Here is an 18,841-nt window from a genome sequence, read left to right as displayed (position 1 = left end):
AAGCGAACCCGCGGCCCGGAAGTGGGGCGGTCACGGCAGTGCGGCTCCCGCAGCGGCTTAGGCCGCGGACTCCTCGCGTCCTGCTGAGATGGCGAGCGCGGCTGCACCTGCAGCCGCAGACTCCACCCTGCCTCCGGCTTTGGAGCAGCTCCGGCACCTAGCAGGGGAGCTGCGGTTCCTCCTTCCTGGAGTGCGGGGTGAGCTGACGTAGTGGGGACGGGCGACGGCCGGGGCGGGCTTGGGTGGGAAGGGGCGAGGCCGTGGCGGCGGCGGGGTCCGGGCGGAGGAGGTGGGGTCTGGAGGTGACTCCGCTTACCTGTGCTCTTTCTTTTGCGGCCGCCCGGTCCGCACGCCGCGCCCACTAGTCGGCGAAGCCCGGGAGACCACCAAGGAGTTTGATCGGGAAACCTTTTGGAGGAGATTCCGTGAGTGCCTCTCCTGTTGCAGGCTGCCATCTCTCATCTCTTGCAGCGTCCCTACCCCTTTCCTTCCTGCTTTCCCCTGCCCCATCCTGTCTGTGGGGATACCTCGCCTTACCCATCCTCGGCACCTCTGAGATTGAGATAGAAAACACTGATTTGGGGTTGGTTTTTTGAGACGTCTTAGCCGGCAAGGGTGGAGAGGGAACGCGTTATCTTCAAAGTCCATGCAGCCGCTGGAGCCTTATCCTTTTGGCACTAACATATTGGCTCCCGCCTCCTCCTCTATCACCTCCCAGGTGAGGCAGCTATGGCAGTGTCAAGGGCAGCCACGACTCTGACCGAAGTCTTCTCTCGACTTCCACTGCCGTCACCACAGGTGGGCTTCACTTTCCTACAGTTCTTGTGATGCCTTGTTATTCCTTAGGAATCCTCTCATTTTCTTTCCACGTTTTACATTGAAAGCAGGGGATTTAATTTCCTCATCTGTCAAGTAAGATTGTGGTTCTCACATTACAGGATTGTTCTGAAGATCAAATTGCCAAATGCAGTAGCTGTCATGGGGTGGGCAACTCTTCTAAATATTGGTTCATTCTGAAGTTCATCCTGGTTATTTCCCTTCTGATATTTTTTTTTAAAAAGCACTTGCTATTTGCTAGGTGTTTTCACATACATGATCCCCATCTGACAGATGAGTAAGCAGGCTCAGACGCTCAGGTTAAGGTGGGTAAGTAGTGGAGCTAGGATTTAAATTAGGTTCTATCTAATGTCTAAGCTACACCTTTTTTGTTATATTACATAATACTCTTTTACATTGAATTATTTTTTACATTAGTAATAATGTAGACAGTATAAAATTCAAAAGATATCAAAGTTAAATGTGCTAAAAAGTTTATATCTCCTGCCCTGTGTTCCTTTTGTATTATTCCATATACATGCTATGCATATACACACTTATGTATATATACCTGCTTCTTTTTACACAAATGATAGGATACCATAAACACTTTTCTGGACCTTTTTAAAAAAAACTAACAACATAGCTTGCAAATTGATTTTTGGGAGCATATATAAAGTTGCTCAGTTTTTTGTAATGGCAGCATGGTATTCAACAGAGTGGACATAACCATAATTTAACCAGTACTGTGTGGACATTTAAGTTGTTTCCAGTTTGTAACTATTATATTATAAACAGTGCTGTGGTAGATTGCCTAATACAGTCTTTGTGTATATCTATATATTGGTAAAAATTCCCAGAAGTGGAATTGCTAGAACAAAGAATTTGTGCTTTATTATAAAACTTTATTATAAAATACTTGAAAGTAAATGTTGTTGGCTGTGGCCAGGTATGCTCTATGCTCAGTTTTTCTAGAGCTAGGTATACTTAATTTGGGAGTAAGTTTGTTTTAAAATGACATATTCATTGCCTTATTTTATTTTCATAGTCAATACTTTCATTCTCTTTCTCAATTATATATCTAGATGTTTTGAAATGAAAAAATCTTCTCTTGCTGCACCTACAGTAGTAAACTCTGTCCACTTACATACCTCAGAGATCTGAGATGAGGAAACAAGAGAATTGTATGAAAGTACTTTAAAAGTTTGTTGAAGAAAGTCAATCTTTATTTCAAAGGGAGTAGTAATGTTACCTTATTTTTCTTAATGTGCCGACTCCTTTCTTCCAAATACACTTAAGACTTGTGGCTAAAATTCACAGCTAGTAAGATACCATGAGGAGCAAGAATAGAACTATTTTTCTGTACATGCTCAGGACAGTGGTTTTTTACTCATTGATGAAAAATTAGAATATGGTTTTATTTGAATTATATATATTTGAATCACAATTGCTTTCTTAGGATCTCAGCACATTAGTTCTATTAAAGAATGTTTGGGGGTTTTTTTGTTTTGTTTTATTTTAATTCCAGTTCTTATGGCTTGGTATTTTTATGAAATTATATGTTTGAATGTTGAAACAATGTCAAATTGGTATAAAAGTTTCTAAGTGCTCTCAGTCATTGTATTTATCCATCCCAGACTGGTAACAGACCATTTATGGACTGGCACCAATCTGTGGACCACATTTTGCATAATGCTGGCTTAGAATTGAGCAGAGAAGTGAGGACAAAGAAGGTAAGAGAAAGCCAGTGACTGCTTCGAAGAAAAATAGTCAACATTGAGCATTGTAGAGTCCATGCTAATTACTTTTAGATATACTGAGATTCTGTTAGAAAGAGACAGAGACACACACAGAGGCAGAGAGACAGACAACTGGTTAATGGCCTAAGATAGAGTTGGCAAACTTTTTCTGTAAAGGGCCAGATAGTATACATTTTAGGCTTTGCAGACCTCAACTCTGCCCCTGTAGTGTGAACACAACTGTAGACAATATGTAAACCAAGAGTGTTGGGACTTCCCTGGTGGTGCAGTGGTTAAGAATCCGCCTACCAATGCAGGTTCGAGCCCTGGTCCGGGAAGGTCCCACATGCCACGGAGCAACTAAGCCCGTGCGTCACAACTACTGAGCCTGCGAACCTAGAGCCCGTGCTCCGCAACAAGAGAAGCCACCGCAATGAGAAGCCCACTCACCACAATGAAGAGTAGCCCCCGCTCGCCACAACTAGAGAAAACCTGCGCGCAGCAATGAAGACCCAATGTAGCCAAAAAAAAAAAAAAAAAAAAAAGTGTGGCTGTGTCCCAGTAACACTTTATTTACAAAACCTGGCATTGGGCCTGATTGGGCCCTTGGGCCCTAGTTTGCCAACTCCTGGTCTAAGGTATGGTGAATACCTCAAAACAGATCACAAATATCTTGGGATATAGAGTATCAGGAATAAGTTTTTCCTGCTGTTTCTTCATGTCTTAATCAGTTGTCTGCTCAGTATCTGGTATCCAGCTAACTCCTCTCTGGTATGTTATGAGAATAGCACAGGGCCTAACGCATAATAGGACTTCAGAAAATGTTTGATGATGCTGTACAGATGTCTGCTCTCTTCCACAGTAGATGGGTTGACCACATTGATCTAATCCATTTCCTTTTTTCTTTCTGAAATTGGCTTATCACCTCATAGGAAACCCAGAAGTTCTCTGAACAAGTCCATGCTTCCATCAAGGCAATTATTGCAGTATACTATTCGCTTCCCAAGGATCAGGGTAAGCCACTCCATACACGTAAGCATTCAGTTTATGGAATAGATCTTTGCTACTATGACAGCTTCTATCCTGAAACTTTTACCTTTTCCTCATTTTGAGCATGTAATGTAACTTTCTTCCATAAAGTGCAGTCAAAGGTAGTTATGTAATATATGTGACCTCCATAAGTAAGCCTTTGTGCTAAGGTTCAGATGCTGTGTTCCCATCTCCCCTGCCTTGCCTGACTCTTTTTTTTTTTTTAATAAATTTATTTTATTTGTTTATTTTTGGCTGCATTGGGTCTTTGTTGCTGAGCGCGGGCTTTCTCTACCTGCAGCGAGTGGGGGCCACTCCTCGTTACGGTGCACGGGCTTCTCATTGTGGTGGCTTCTCTTTTTGTGAAGCACAGGCTCTAGGCATGCGGGCTTCAGTAGTTGTGGCTCACGGGCTCTAGAGCATAGGTTCAGTAGTTGTGGCACACGGGCTTAGTTGCTCCGCGGCACGTGGGATCTTCCCGGACCAGGGTTCGAACCTGTGTCCCCTGCGCTGGCAGGCGGATTCTTAACCACTGTGCCACCAGGGAAGCCCTTGCTTGACTCTTAACATTTTTAATTCTCCCTGGCTCCTCCCTCTCTCTAACATTATAACTGCCACAGATGCTGGTTGGATATCAGCCCCATCCCCAGGCCCAGGCAGTCCCCAGGCTCCTCCACCCATATTACATCACATGCTGTTCCTGAGCTCCCTTATAGGTTAAGTGGCCTCCAGCCCTGCTTGTATATTCATGCCTTGATTATAATCATGCTATAATTATAAATGAGTACATGTCTCATGGATCTTCAGGGCTACTCATGTGGTTTAAACTTAAAGTGTTTTATCCACAGTTGTCAAGAAGCCACTGTTTTTTTTAAAATTTATTTTTGGTGACGACCAGGCTGCTTAGTCTTTGGGTTTGGCTACAGGAATCACCCTGCGAAAGCTGGTACGGAGTGCCACTCTGGACATCGTGGATGGCATGGCTCAGCTTGTGGAAGTGCTTTATATCACTCCAACTCAGAGGTAGTGATGCCACAGTTGGGGTTATTGGTTAATGGGGTTCCTTGCTTCTGGGAGGGGGGGAAAACTCATTTTAACAGCAAAGTTACTGATAACTGAGAATAATGACCAGCTGGAAGGACCTTTTAGGAAACAGGAACCTAGGTTATTGATACATCCTTATTCCTTTCTGCAGCCCTGAGAACCTTATTTCCTACAACAGTGTCTGGGAGGCGTGCCAGCAGGTGCCTCGGATCCCAAGAGGTGGGTGAGAGTGCAAAGTGGACATCGACTCTGCTGGCCAAAGCAGATAGACCTCTCATATCTAGCTGCCATTTTTGTAGTATATATGTATTTTTACTTAGATAAAGAGCTTAGTGAAATAGATCTGGTTTATCCCCAACATGAAAAGACAGGTATTAATACTTTTTGCCAGTCTTTTTAGTTCTCATAACTTCTAAATTCAAACACTCTCTGGCTGTGGCTCTGTCTCTTGTTGAAAGACATGGTTTCCTCTTCTGGTCCTGCTCCAGGGGCAGTATTTTGAGGACACTGAAGCAGTTATGAGGTAGAGCCTGCTAGGCCAAAAGCAGTGGTCATCCAAGAGGACCATGATGAGAAACATCATATGACCATTTTATTTCTTCCTGTGGTGAATGACAAAAAGCTTTTCAGCCCCTGTCTGAGTACCCAGAGGATGTATGTGAGAAGAATTTTACATTAAACTGCTGCCCTTGTTGACTGTCCTTGGCACTCCTTTCAAATGGGAACATTGTTACTTTTTGCGGACTTAAGAGAATTGTTGGGTTTCTTCTCTAATTGTAGTACTTCCAATTCTTCACTCATAGATAACAAAGCTGCAGCCCTTTCAGTGCTGACAAAGAGTGTGGATCTTGTGAAGGATGCACATGAGGAAATGGAGCAGGTGAGGGGGCCTCTGTCTTTGATGGTCATCAGAAGGCAACTCTGTGTCTAGATGAGGATCGGTTATAAAGAGAGAAGATGTGCTGAGCGTCGACCAAATAGGTCCCATCCTCACTCCTGTCCTCCATCTCCTATCTCCCACCCCGTGCTGGTGTGTGATTTAGTACCATTCCCCTCTGTTCCACTGCTGCACTAGGAAAGTCAGAAGAGGGTTTATGAAGTAATTCAACTGTGTAGCCATTAGGGAAGTAGCAGGCTAAAGTTTGGGGACAACTCGGACATGATGCTGAAAGTACAACACCTTTTTATTTTTTTGGCATTCACATGTATCATGGTATGCCTTAGGCTGTGGAAGAATGTGACCCTTACTATGGCCTCTTGAGTGACATTGAGGAGGACAACTCTGACAACCACGGTGATGAGGAGGATATATTGGGATGTCCAAGCAATCGGGACTCATATTGGTCAGAGGAAGATCAGGAGCTCATAATCCCGTGCCTTGCACTGGTGAGAGCATCCAAAGCCTGCCTGAAGAGAATCCGGCTCTCAGTGGCAGAGAATGGGAAGAAGGATCAGGTGGCTCAGCTGGATGACATTGTGGACATTTCTGATGAGATCAGCCCTAGGTAAGCGTGATCTTCACTCAAAACCTCTGAGCAGCAGCATTCTGATGTCAACTTGTGCCGTCAACCCAAGGTTTTTCCCCACCTTTTTATTTTGAAAATTTTCAAACCTACAGGAAGGTTGAAAAAGTATTGCAGTGAATACCTATACCTCCATCTAGATTCACCTATTGTTCACAATTTTTTCTCTATTGGTTTATTTCTCTATAATTAGAGGTAGCTTTTTAAAAATTGAAGTAGATGTGCCATTTTTATCCCTGAACCATTTGAGAGTAAGTTGCAGACTTTAATGATATTTCACCCCTAAATATTTCAGTGTGTATCTCCTAAAAACATTCTTACTCTTAGTATTACATTTAAGAAATTTATAATAATGTTATCTAATATTCAGATTTCCTCAGTTGTCTCTACAATGTCTTTTATAGCTTTTTTTTTTAAATTCAGGGTTCCGTCAAGGTGTCATACCACATTTGGTTGTCTTCTCTTTGGTGTCTTGCAACTACAACAGTCCCTGTCCTTTTTAGCTTCTTTTGACATTGACTATTTTTTTTTAATGTATTTTTTTAACATTGACATTTTTAAAGAATCCAGGTCAGTTGCCATGTAGAATATCCAACAATCTGGATTTATGTGATTGTTTTCTCATAATTATATTCAGGTTAAACACTTTTTGGCAAGAATATCACATAGTTGAGTGTTTTGTGCTTTTCATTGTATCATATCATATCGGGGAGGCACATGGTGTTAGTTTGTCCCATTATTGGTGGTATAGTAATAACTTGATTGCTTGGTTAAAGTGGTGCCCACTTTAGTGGCATTCAGGGATGAACCCTGCCTGTGTTAGTTATTAAATTTATGGTTTCAGATCCTCACATTTTTAACTAAATTAATTATGTCCCATCCTACTGGTCAAGGGAGGTTTTCCCCCCAGCTTCCTAGTGAAACAGGGTATGTATGTATTCCGTAAATACCAGTTGAATTGATTATTTATTGGTTGCCCAATTTAAGGAACTGATACGCATTTCTGGGAGTCATTTTTTCACTAGTCACATCCTTACTTGTGTACTGGAGACCACCTAGCTGAGCTTTCTTCCTTCTCTGTTAATGGTTATTTTTGCTTTCTCCCCTTAAGTGTGGATGATTTGGCTCTGAGCATATACCCACCCGTGTGCCATCTGACTGTGCGAATCAATGTAAGTACCGGCTTTGAGGGAATAGCTACAGACCTAATTGGTAGAATTTCAGTAATCACTAGTATTTCCTTTAAGCTATAGGGAATATGTTTATTTGTTACACTTGGATGCAAATACAACAGTAATGTCACGATGTGTTTGTGCTTGACCTTTATCAAGCTGAATTTGAATTCTAATAGCCACGAGCTCTGGTAGTACTCTCTTCCATAACCACTTGGGTAATCATTTAGAAAAACCCAAAGACTGTGGAAAATCTTTGGGTTTTCCCGTGAAAAGAAAGTCTTAATTACTACAGTGTTTTAGGATTCTTTCAACCTGAAGTCACAAGTTTCTAATTTCCTATATAGGCCAAAATAGGTGTTTCAGAAACATACTCTGTTTTAATATCAATACATTGTGTAATTTAACCACAAGGGTTAAGCTCTTTATAAAAATCTGATTTTATTGTATTCTTTCAAGTCCTGGGTCCTGTGCTAGAGTTCTATTCTCTTATTTTTATAAACTTCAAGTTCTTATGTCTCATTTTATTGGAAAGAGAAGCAAAACTGCCAGTGGCTTATATTTTACCATCAGATGTATCAATCCTAATAATATTTGGTAAATTAGATAGTGGAAATTAGAGTGATCAAATGTATCTTCACAATGTGCAAACACCTTGGAGTACAATAGGATCCTTTCGGGCATTAACTTTTTTTTTTTCCACATACACTTTTTTAAAAGTTGACTTCGTAAGAAATAAACATCTTTAGCAATATGCCTTGTCAGTTAGCCCAAATAAAATTTTAAGGAATGCACAGTGTATTGGAAGCATACATACATCCTCATGTTATCTTGTTATTGGTATTCCTAAAATTCTGTAAGTAAATTAAAAAAAAAAAAAAATCCAGGGGCTTCCCTGATGGTGCAGTGGTTAAGAATCCACCTGCCGGAAGTCGGAGGAAGATGGCAGAAGAGTAAGACGTGGAGATCACCTTCTTCCCCACAGATACACCAGAAATACATCTACACGTGGAACAACTCCTACAGAACACCTACCGAATTCTGGCAGAAGACCTCAGACCTCCCAAAAGGCAAGAAACACCCCACGTACCTGGGTAGGGCAAAAGAAAAAAGAATAAACAGAGACAAAAGAATAGGGATGGGACCTGCACCAGTGGGAGGGAGCTGTGAAGGAGGAAAGGTTTCCACACATTAGAAGCCCCTTCGCGGATGGAGACTGCGGGTGGCAGAGGCGGGGAGCTTCGGAGCCACGGAGGAGAGCGCAGCAACAGGGGTGCGGAGGGCAAAGCAGAGAGATTCCTGCATGGAGGATCGGTGCCGACCGGCACTCACCAGCCCGAGAGGCTTCTCTGCTCACCTGCCGGGGCAGGCGGGGCTGGGAGCTGAGGCTCGGGCTTCGGTCGGATCTCAGGGAGAGGACTGGGGGGTGTGAGCACAGCCTGAAGGGGTCAGTGCACCACGGCTGGCCAGGAGGGAGTCCGGGGAAAACTCTGGACCTGCCGAAGAGGCAAGAGACTTTTTCTTCCCTCTTTGTTTCCTGGTGCGTGAGGAGAGGGGATTACCAGCGCTGCTTAAAGGAGCTCCAGACACAGGTGAGAGCCGCGGCTATCAGCGGGGAACCCAAAGACGAGCATGAGATGCTAAGGCTGCTGCTGCCGCCACCAAGAAGCCTATGTGCGAGCACAGGTCACTCTCCACACCTCCCTTACGGGGAGCCTGTGCAGCCCGCCACTGCCAGGGTGCCGGGATCCAGGGACAACTTCCCTGGGGGAACGTACGGTGCACCTCAGGCTGGTGCAATGTCACGCCAGCCTCTGCTGCCTCAGGGTCGCCCCGCATCCGTACCCCTCCCTCCCCCCGGCCTGAGTGAGCCGGAGCCCCTGAATCAGCGGCTCCTTTAACCCTGTCCTGTCTGAGCAAAGAACAGACGCCCTCCAGCGACCTACACGCAGAGGTGGGGCCAAATCCAAAGCTGAGCCCCGGTAGCTGTGCGAACAAAGAAGAGAAAGGGAAGTCTCTCCCAGTAGCCTCAGGAGCAGCGGATTAAATCTCCGCAATCAACTCGATGTACCCTGCATCTGTGGAATACATGAATAGACAACGAATCATCCCAAATTGAGGAGGTGGACTTTGAGAGCAAGATTTATTATTTTTTCCTCTTTTCTTCTTTTTGCGAGTGTGTATGTGTATGCTTCTGTGTGAGATTTTGTCTGTATAGCTTTGCTTTCACCATTTGTCCTAGGGTTCTATCCGTCCGGTTGTTTTTGTTTGTATTGTTACTTTTTAAAAAAATTTTTTTCTTAATTATTTTTTATTTTAATTATTTTATTTTATCTTTATTTTATTTTACCATCTTTCTTTCTTTCTTTTTCTTTCTTTTCTTTTCTTTTCTTTTCTCTTCTTTCTTACTTTTTCTCCCTTTTATTCTGAGCCATGTGGATGACAGGCTCTTGGTGCTTCAGCCAGGAGTCAGTGCTGTGCCTCCGAGGTGGGAGAGCCAATTTCAGGACACTGGTCCACAAGAGACCTCCCAGCTCCACATAATATCAAACGGCAAAAATCTCCCAGAGATCTCCATCTCAACACCAGCACCCAGCTTCACTCAACGACCAGCAAGCTACAGTGCTGGACACCCTATGCCAAATAACTAGCAAACAGGAACACAACCCCACCCATTAGCAGAGAGGCTGCCTAAAATCATAATAAGTCCACAGACACCCCAAAACACACCACCAGACGTGGACCTGCCCACCAGAAAGGCAAGATCTAGCCTCATCCACCAGAACACAGGCAGTAGTCCCCTCCACCAGGAAGCATACACAAGCCACTGAACCAACTTTAGCCACTGGGGACAGACACCAAAAACAATGGGAACTATGAACCTGCAGCCTGCAGAAAGGAGACCCCAAACACAGTAAGATAAGCAAAATGAAAAGACAGAAAAATACACCACAGATGAAGGAGCAAGATAAAAACCCACCAGACCTAACAAATGAAGAGGAAATAGGCAGTCTACCTGAAAAAGAATTCAGAATAATGATAGTAAAAATGATCCACAATCTTGGAAATAGAATAGAGAAAATGCAAGAAACATTCAACAAGGACCTACAAGAAGTAAAGATGAAACAAGCAACGATGAACAACACAGTAAATGAAAAATACCCTAGATGGGATCAATAGCAGAATAACTGAGGCAGAAGAACGGATAAGTGACCTGGAAGATAAAATAGTGGAAATAACTACTGCAGAGCAGAATAAAGAAAAGAGAATGAAAAGAACTGAGGACAGTCTCAGAGACCTCTGGGACAACATTAAACGCACCAACATTCGAATTATAGGGGTTCCAGAAGAAGAAGAGAAAAAGAAAGGGACTGAGAAAATATTTGAAGAGATTATAGTTGAAAACTTCCCTAATATGGGAAAGGAAATAGTTAATCAAGTCCAGGAAGCACAGAGAGTCCCATACAGGATAAATCCAAGGAGAAATACGCCAAGACACATATTAATCAAACTATCAAAAATTAAATACAAAGAAAACATATTAAAAGCAGTAAGGGAAAATAAATAACACACAAGGGAATCCCCATAAGGTTAACAGCTGATCTTTCAGCAGAAACTCTGCAAGCCAGAAGGGACTGGCAGGAAATATTTAAAGTGATGAAGAAGAAAAACCTGCAACCAAGATTACTCTACCCAGCAAGGATCTCATTCAGATTTGATGGAGAAATTAAAACCTTTACAGACAAGCAAAAGCTGAGAGAGTTCAGCACCACCAAACCAGCTTTACAACAAATGCTAAAGGAACTTCTCTATGCAAGAAACACAAGAGAAGGAAAAGACCTACAATAACGAACCCAAAACAATTAAGAAAATGGTAATAGGAACATACATATCGATAATTACCTTAAATGTAAATGGACTAAATGCTCCCACCAAAAGACACAGATTGGCTAAACGGATACAAAAACAAGACCATATATGCTGTCTACAAGAGACTCACTTCAGACCTAGAGACACATACAGACAAAGTAAGGGGATGGAAAAAGATATTCCATGCAAATGGAAACCAAAAGAAAGCTGGAGTAGCAATTCTCGTATCAGACAAAATAGACTTTAAAACAAAGACTATTATAAGAGAGAAAGAAGAACAGTACATAATGATCAAGGGATTGATCCAAGAAGAAGATATAACAATTGTAAATATTTATGCACCCAACATAGGAGCACCTCAATACATAAGGCAAATACTAACAGCCATAAAAGGGGAAATCGACAGTAACACATTCATAGTAGGGGACTTTAACACCGCACTTTCACCAATGGACAGATCATCCAAAATGAAAGTAAATAAGGAAACACAAGCTTTAAATGATACATTAAACAAGATGGACTTAATTGATATTCATAGGACATTCCATCCAAAAACAACAGAATACACGTTTTTCTCAAGTGCTCATGGAACATTCTCCAGAATAGATAATATCTTGGGTCACAAATCAACCCTTGGTAAATTTAAGAAAATTGAAATTGTATCAAGTATCTTTTCTGACCACAACGCCATGAGACTAGATATCAATTACAGGAAAAGAACTGTAAAAAATACAAACACATGGAGGCTAAACAATACACTGCTTAATAACGAAGTGATCACTGAAGATATCAAAGAGGAAATCAAAAAATACCTAGAAACAAATGACAATGGAGACACGACGACCCAAAACCTATGGGATGCAGCAAAAGCAGTTCAAAGAGGGAAGTTTATAGCAATACAATCCTACCTTAAGAAACAGGAAACATCTCGAATAAACAACCTAACCTTGCACCTAACGCAATTAGAGAAAGAAGAACAAAAACCCCCCAAAGTTAGCAGAAGGAAAGAAATCATAAAGATCAGAACAGAAATAAATGAAAAAGAAATGAAGGAAACGAAGCAAAGATCAATAAAACTAAAAGCTGGTTCTTTGAGAACATAAACAAAATTGATAAACCATTAGCCAGACTCATCAAGAAAAAAAGGGAGAAGACTCAAATCAATAGAGTTAGAAATGAAAAAGGAGAAGTAACAAATGACACTGCAGAAATACAAAAGATCATGAGAGATTACTACAAGCAACTCTATGCCAATAAAATGGACAACCTGGAAGAAATGGACAAATTCTTAGAAATGCACAACCTGCCAAGACTGAATCAGGAAGAAATAGAAAATATGAACAGACCAATCACAAGCACTGAAATTGCAACTGTGATTAAAAATCTTCAACAAACAAAAGCCCAGGACCAGATGGCTTCACAGGCAAATTCTAGCAAACATTTAGAGAAGAGTTAACACCTATTCTTCTCAAACTCTTCCAAAATATAGCAGAGGGAGGAACACTCCCAAACTCATTCTAGGAGGCCACCATCACCCTGATACCAAAACCAGACAAGGATGTCACAAAGAAAGAAAACTACAGGCCAGTGTCACTGATGAACATAGATGCAAGAATCCTCAACAAAATACTAGCAAACAGAATCCAACAGCACATTAAAAGGATCATAGACCATTATAAACTGAGGTTTATCCCAGGAATGCAAGTATTCTTCAATATACGCAAATCATTCAACGTGATACACCACATTAACAAATTGAAGGAGAAAAACCATATGATCATCTCAATAGATGCAGAGAAAGCTTTCGACAAAATTCAACAGCCATTTATGATAAAAACCCTGCAGAAAGTAGGCATAGAGGGAACTTTCCTCCACATAGTAAAGGCCATATATGACAAACCCACAGCCAACATCGTCCTCAGTGGTGAAAAACTGAAACCATTTCCACTAAGATCAGGAACAAGACAAGGTTGCCCACTCTCACCACTCTTATTCAACATAGTTTTGGAATCAGAGAAGAAAAGGAAATAAAAGGAATCCAAATCGAATCCAAATTGAAAAAGAAGTAAAGCATGTCACTGTTTGCAGATGACATGATACTATACATAGAGAATCCTAAAGATGCTACCAGAAAACTACTAGAGCTAATCAATGAATTAGGTAAAGTAGCGGGATACAAAATTAGTGCACAGAAATCTCTGGCATTCCTATACACTAATGATGAAAAATCTGAAAGTGAAATCAAGAAAACACTCCCATTTACCATTGCAACAAAAAGAATAAAATATCTATGAATAAACCTACCTAAGGAGACAAAAAACCTGTATGCAGAAAATTATAAAACACGGATGAAAGAAATTAAAGATGATACAAACAGATGGAGAGATATACCATGTTCTTGGATTGGAAGAATCAACATTGTGAAAATGACTCTACTACCCAAAGCAATCTACAGATTCAATGCAATCCCTATGAAACTACCACTGGCATTTTTCACAGAACTAGAACAAAAAATTTCACAATTTGTATGGAAACACAAAAGACCCCGAATAGCCAAAGCAATCTTGACAACGAAAAACGAGCTGGAGGAATCAGGCTCCCTGACTTCAGGGTATACTACAAAGCTACAGTAATCAAGACAGTATGGTACTGGCACAAAAACAGAAATATAGTTCAGTGGAACAGGATAGAAAGCCCAGGGATAAACCCACGCACATATGGTCACCTTATCTTTGATAAAGGAGGCAGGAATGTACAGTGGAGAAAGGACAGCCTCTTCAATAAGTGGTGCTGGGAAAACTGGACAGGTACATATAAAAGTATGAGATTAAAACAATCCCTAACACCATACACAAAAATAAGCTCAAGATGGATTAAAGACCTAAATGTAAGGCCAGAAAGTATCAAACTCTCAGAGGAAAACACAGGCAGAACACTCTATGACACAAATCACAGCAAGATCCTTTTTGACCCACCTCCTAGAGAAATGGAAATAAAAACCAAAATAAACAAATGGGACCTAATGAAACTTCAAAGCTTTTGCACAGCAAAGGAAGCCATAAACAAGACCAAAAGACAACCCTCAGAATGGGAGAAGATATTTGCAAATGAAGCAACTGACAAAGGATTAATCTCCAAAATTTACAAGCAGCTCATGCAGCTCAATAACAAAAAAACAAAGAACCCAATCCAAAAATGGGCAGAAGACCTAAATAGACATTTCTCCAAAGAAGATATACAGATTGCCAACAAACACATGAAAGAATGCTCAACATCAGTAATCATTAGAGAAATGCAAATCAAAACTACAATGAGATATCATCTCACACCAGTCAGAATGGCCATCATCAAAAAATCTAGAAACAAATGCTGGAGAGGGTGTGGAGAAAAGGGAACACTCTTGCACTGCTGGTGGGAATGTGAATTGGTACAGACACTGTGGAGAACAGTATGGAGGTCCTTAAAAAACTACAAATAGGGGCTTTCCTGGTGGCACAGTGGTTGAGAATCTTCCTGCTAATGCACGGAACATGGGTTTGAGCCCTGGTCTGGGAAGATCCGACATGTCACGGAGCAACTGGGCCCATGAGCCACAACTACTGAGCCTGCGCGTCTGGAGCCTGTGCTCTGCAACAAGAGAGGCCCAGCAATCCCACTATTGGGCATATACCCTGAGAAAACCATAATTCAAAAAGAGTCATGTACCAAAATGTTCATTGCAGCTCTATTTACAATAGCCAGGAGATGGAAACAACCTAAGTGTCCATCGTCGGATGAATGGATAAAGAAGATGTGGCACATATATACAATGGAATATTACTCAGCCTTAAAAAGAAACGAAATTGAGTTATTTGTGGTGAGGTGGATGGACCTAGAGTCTGTCATACAGTGTGAAGTCAGAAAAAGAAAGACAAATACCATGTGCTAACACATATATATGGAATCCAAGAAAAAAAAAATGTCATGAAGAACCTAGGCGTAAGACAGGAATAAAGACACATACCTACTACTAGAGAATGGACTTGATGATATGGGGAGGGGGAAGGGTAAGCTGTGACAAAGTGAGAGTGCAATGGTCATATATACATTACCAAACATAAAATAGATAGGTAGTGGGAAGCAGCCACATAGCACAGGGAAATCAGCTTGGTGCTTTGTGACCACCTGAAGCCCACGCACCTGGAGTCCATGCTCCACAACAAGAGAAGCCACTGCAGTGAGAAACCTGTGCACCACAGTGAAGAGTATCCCCCGCTCACCGCAACTAAAGAAAGCCTGTGCAGCAAGGAAGACCCAATGCAGCCAAAAAAAAAAAAAAAAAAAAAAATCCAGTTGTTTCTGCTATTATATATCCTGAGCTATCAGCAATTGGGACAAATTCAGGTTATATTCTTCCTTTTTCTGTTTTCTATAATTAAAAAATATTTTAAATATAGAAAAACTTACAAAGATGTTATAGCTGGCTTCCCTGGTGGTGCAGTGGTTAAGAATCCGCCTGCGAATGCAGGGGACACGGGTTCAAGCCCTGGTCTGGGAACATCTCACATGCCGCAGAGCAACTAAGCCCGAGCGCCACAACTACTGAGCCTGTGCCCTAGAGCCTGCGAGCCACAACTACTGAGCTCACATGCCACAACTACTGAAGCCTGCGTGCCTAGAGCCCGTGCTCTACAACAAAAGAAGCCACTGCAATGAGAAGACTGCACACCACAATGAAGACTAGCCCCTGCTCACCGCAACTAGAGAAAGCCGGCACAGCAATGGAAGACCCAATGCAGCCAAAAGTAAATAAATAAATAAGTTTATTTTTTAAAAAAAGATGTTATAGCAACAGTATTAATAAGATTTTGCTAAATAGAGAAGAATCCATGATCCCACCACCCTAATCTAATCAACATTGTTGTTTTTCACTGTTTTCTCCAATGGATTTTTTATTACTTGAGTATTAAGTAATAATACTTAATGACTTTTTAACAATGACTTTATTACTTGAGTATTAAAATATTTTAGCTCTCCTTCCCCCCCACCCCCTATTTTTCCCTCCTTTCCTTTTTATGGTGGGGCTCAGGGTGAGTAACTTCTCTTGTTTTTTTCTAGTGTGCAAAACTTGTATCCGTTTTAAAGAAGGCACTTGAAATTACAAAGTGAGTATGAAGACTTATCCCCAAATAGCTTTTTGAGAATAAACCTATATAGCCATTCTCAACTCCCAACCCCCCATTTTGAGGAGTAGAAGGTGAGTGTAGTGTTTTCTTTCAACTTTACCTGTGGAGCAGCTGTATTTCTGCAGAGAAACTTGCCTTTTCTTACTGTAATTTTCCCTGTGCTCCCTTTTGAGGATAGCTTTTTCCTTGACAGTATAATAAATTTAACTTCTGGTTTTCCCATTCCATTTGCAGAGCAAGTCATGTGACCCCACAGCCAGAAGATAGTTGGATCCCTTTACTTATTAATGCTGTTGATCATTGCATGAACAGAATCAAGGAGCTCACTCAGCATGAAGTTGAATTATGAATTTTCAGGCTCATTTGTACTCGCCTCTCTCCCTTTCTTACTGTCGCAGCCAAGCTCTGATGTCTGCTTTTAGAATGGGGCTAGGATACTTTCTGGATCGAAAGGGAGGTCCTATCTATACTTATCTAGAGACGCTATTACCAAAGTTTGTTGATTAGGCCAAACTGGCAATTATTTATAAACCATATGAATATGATATGTTTTTCTGTGCCAGATATAAAAGATAACTATGAGTTTTTGTTCTTGAGTTGCCTCTCAGAGATTCCTGGGGAAGCTGCCTTATTCCCTATTTGCAATAACGTGTGTCATTTCATTGTTAAAGATGTTGATAGTCTCAATAAAATGCTGACCTGCTAGTGGTTAAATGAGTACCTTTCCAAAGTCTTTTCTACCAGAAATATGTGGGTTGAGACTAACAACATTGCTTTTGTTTAGGTTTATAGGTCTAAAGATCTGATTCTGCTCAGAAATACATTTAGAAGAAAAAGACTTGACTTTTTTTAGAGCAGATGTCTCCAGAACCCCTCTTAGTACTTCAGCATGTTATAGAATATAATTATTCTCACCAGAAGGTTCTTCTGAATATTATTCCAGTTTACTCCATGCCTCTATTGGTATTGAGCTTGTGAAAATTAATAAAGGGGAACCTTCTTTAAAATGGAGTTGAGAGGCCAGAAAGGCGGGGGGGGGCGGCTCTCATGCAGTACCACTCTAGGTCAATAACAGGAAGGACTGTCAGTTACAGACAGGAATGATATATATTGCCTCTCCTAGGAGAAACTGACTACCCCAGCTACTAAGCCAGTGAGAACCCCTCATCACCCTGAATTCTTGCTTTCCTCCATGGAATTTTGTTCAGAACTCCAGCTTCCTCCTTTTTACTCCTTCATTTGTGGGACTTGCCTGTGGCTTTTACTATAGCCTGTTTGACCCGAATTGCAGTTGTTATTCCTGAATAAACCCATCTTGCTGGTAAAATAAGTGGCTGTTTTTTTAGGTTAACAAGCTCAGTTGTTAGGTTTGTTCACCTTATTGAACAGGGTTGTTTTCCTTATACATACTTGTATTGTTGTTCTCTATTTTGTATTATGTATCCCCAAATGTAAGTACAAAATTTTTATAAATCAAAAAATTTTAAATGTATAAGAGAGTTTATATAATATTAAGGGCCTCTTCAGTTAATCCTTTTGCAAAACCATCGCCAGTTAATTATATTTTTGCATCAGTCTGGAAAATCACATCTTGGAAAGCATGGTAAACCTGGAAGGTCATATCTTAGAGAGCAAGGTACACAGTGATGTATATTCTGGTGACCTGACTTAGGCCTTATGTATGTACTACAGGTCTCCACACTTCTATTGCTGGTCCTTTGTCTTGTATAGATGTACTTCATCACATCTGCCCTTCTGATGTCCCCGTGGTCTCTTTAGGTATGATCAGCAACAGCAGCTATCCATTTTTTTAATTCCCACCACCCTTCTTTGTTATCTTCAGTAGTTTGTTGTATTTTTTAGATTCCACATATAAGTGATATCATACAGTATTTATAGTTCTCTGTCTTATTTCACTTAGCATAGTACCCTCCAAGTCCAGCAGCCATTCTTTTGAGAGACTAGTGTGTACTTGGGGTCGAAATTCCTTGAGTCAAGAGTTTTATTTTATTTTTTTAAGAGTTTTAATTTACTTTTATAAAGTGCCATTCTGTACTTTTATTAAAAAGTGTTATAAGGAAAAGGAACTAAAATCAAACAGAGTATCAAAGCAACAAAATGTAAGCAAACAAAAAAACTTGTAACTTTGTACAAAAGGAGTCCAGTTCTTTTATCTTTCTTTATAGGTCCTATTTTCTTTTTCTTTTTTTTAATAGGTCCTATTTTCTTTACACTTAATAATTGTGTATTTCTCTACTGGACCAAATTTATGTTATTAACATCAGACTTAATTGTGGGATATTTAATATTTAATAATATTTAACTCTAATAAGGACTTATCTGTAGCTGAATCTAGAATATCATTCTGTGCTCTGGTCTCATGCTGTGTGTTTTATAACTTTCTTCAGTCATCTTTGGATCTTTAAGGATAATGGTCAGGGATGGCACTGGTCAGTGTAATTTTAGGATTACCTAAAAATCAT

The 18,841-nt window shown here is 40.9% G+C and overlaps 1 protein-coding gene across 3 annotated transcripts; it reads left to right on the top strand.

The window, feature by feature from the left end:
* The first annotated feature begins 10 nt into the window (after nucleotides 1-10).
* Nucleotides 11-18,250, top strand: CCNDBP1 (cyclin D1 binding protein 1). Of its 3 annotated transcripts, XM_060294401.1 has the most exons (12): nucleotides 11-197; nucleotides 366-425; nucleotides 719-798; nucleotides 3,488-3,569; nucleotides 4,511-4,607; nucleotides 4,780-4,847; nucleotides 5,432-5,508; nucleotides 5,853-6,133; nucleotides 7,263-7,323; nucleotides 8,309-8,393; nucleotides 16,291-16,337; nucleotides 16,593-18,250. In XM_060294401.1, exons 1-11 carry the CDS (start codon nucleotides 89-91, stop codon nucleotides 16,326-16,328), a joined length of 1,038 nt encoding a protein of 345 aa, XP_060150384.1. In that variant the 5' UTR covers nucleotides 11-88; the 3' UTR covers nucleotides 16,329-16,337; nucleotides 16,593-18,250. The 3 variants fall into 3 exon arrangements, with proteins under 3 accessions (XP_060150384.1, XP_030698765.1, XP_060150383.1); XM_030842905.2 differs by lacking the exon at nucleotides 8,309-8,393; XM_060294400.2 differs by lacking the exons at nucleotides 16,291-16,337; nucleotides 16,593-18,250 and having other exon boundaries at nucleotides 8,309-8,608.
* The last annotated feature ends 591 nt before the right edge of the window (nucleotides 18,251-18,841 follow it).

This window comes from Globicephala melas, chromosome 2 (assembly GCF_963455315.2).
Source record: "Globicephala melas chromosome 2, mGloMel1.2, whole genome shotgun sequence".
Taxonomy (NCBI): Eukaryota; Metazoa; Chordata; class Mammalia; order Artiodactyla; family Delphinidae; genus Globicephala; species Globicephala melas.
This window is presented reverse-complemented; position numbering and strand designations above follow the sequence as displayed.

Bases quoted from the DNA above. Each gene is read 5' to 3' on its own strand.
- CCNDBP1 (XM_060294400.2), top strand. From the start codon at position 89: ATGGCGAGCGCGGCTGCACCTGCAGCCGCAGACTCCACCCTGCCTCCG. The intron at 426-718 runs GTGAGTGCCTCT...ATCACCTCCCAG, and splicing joins AACCTTTTGGAGGAGATTCC to GTGAGGCAGCTATGGCAGTG. The intron at 4,848-5,431 runs GTGGGTGAGAGT...CTTCACTCATAG, and splicing joins GGTGCCTCGGATCCCAAGAG to ATAACAAAGCTGCAGCCCTT.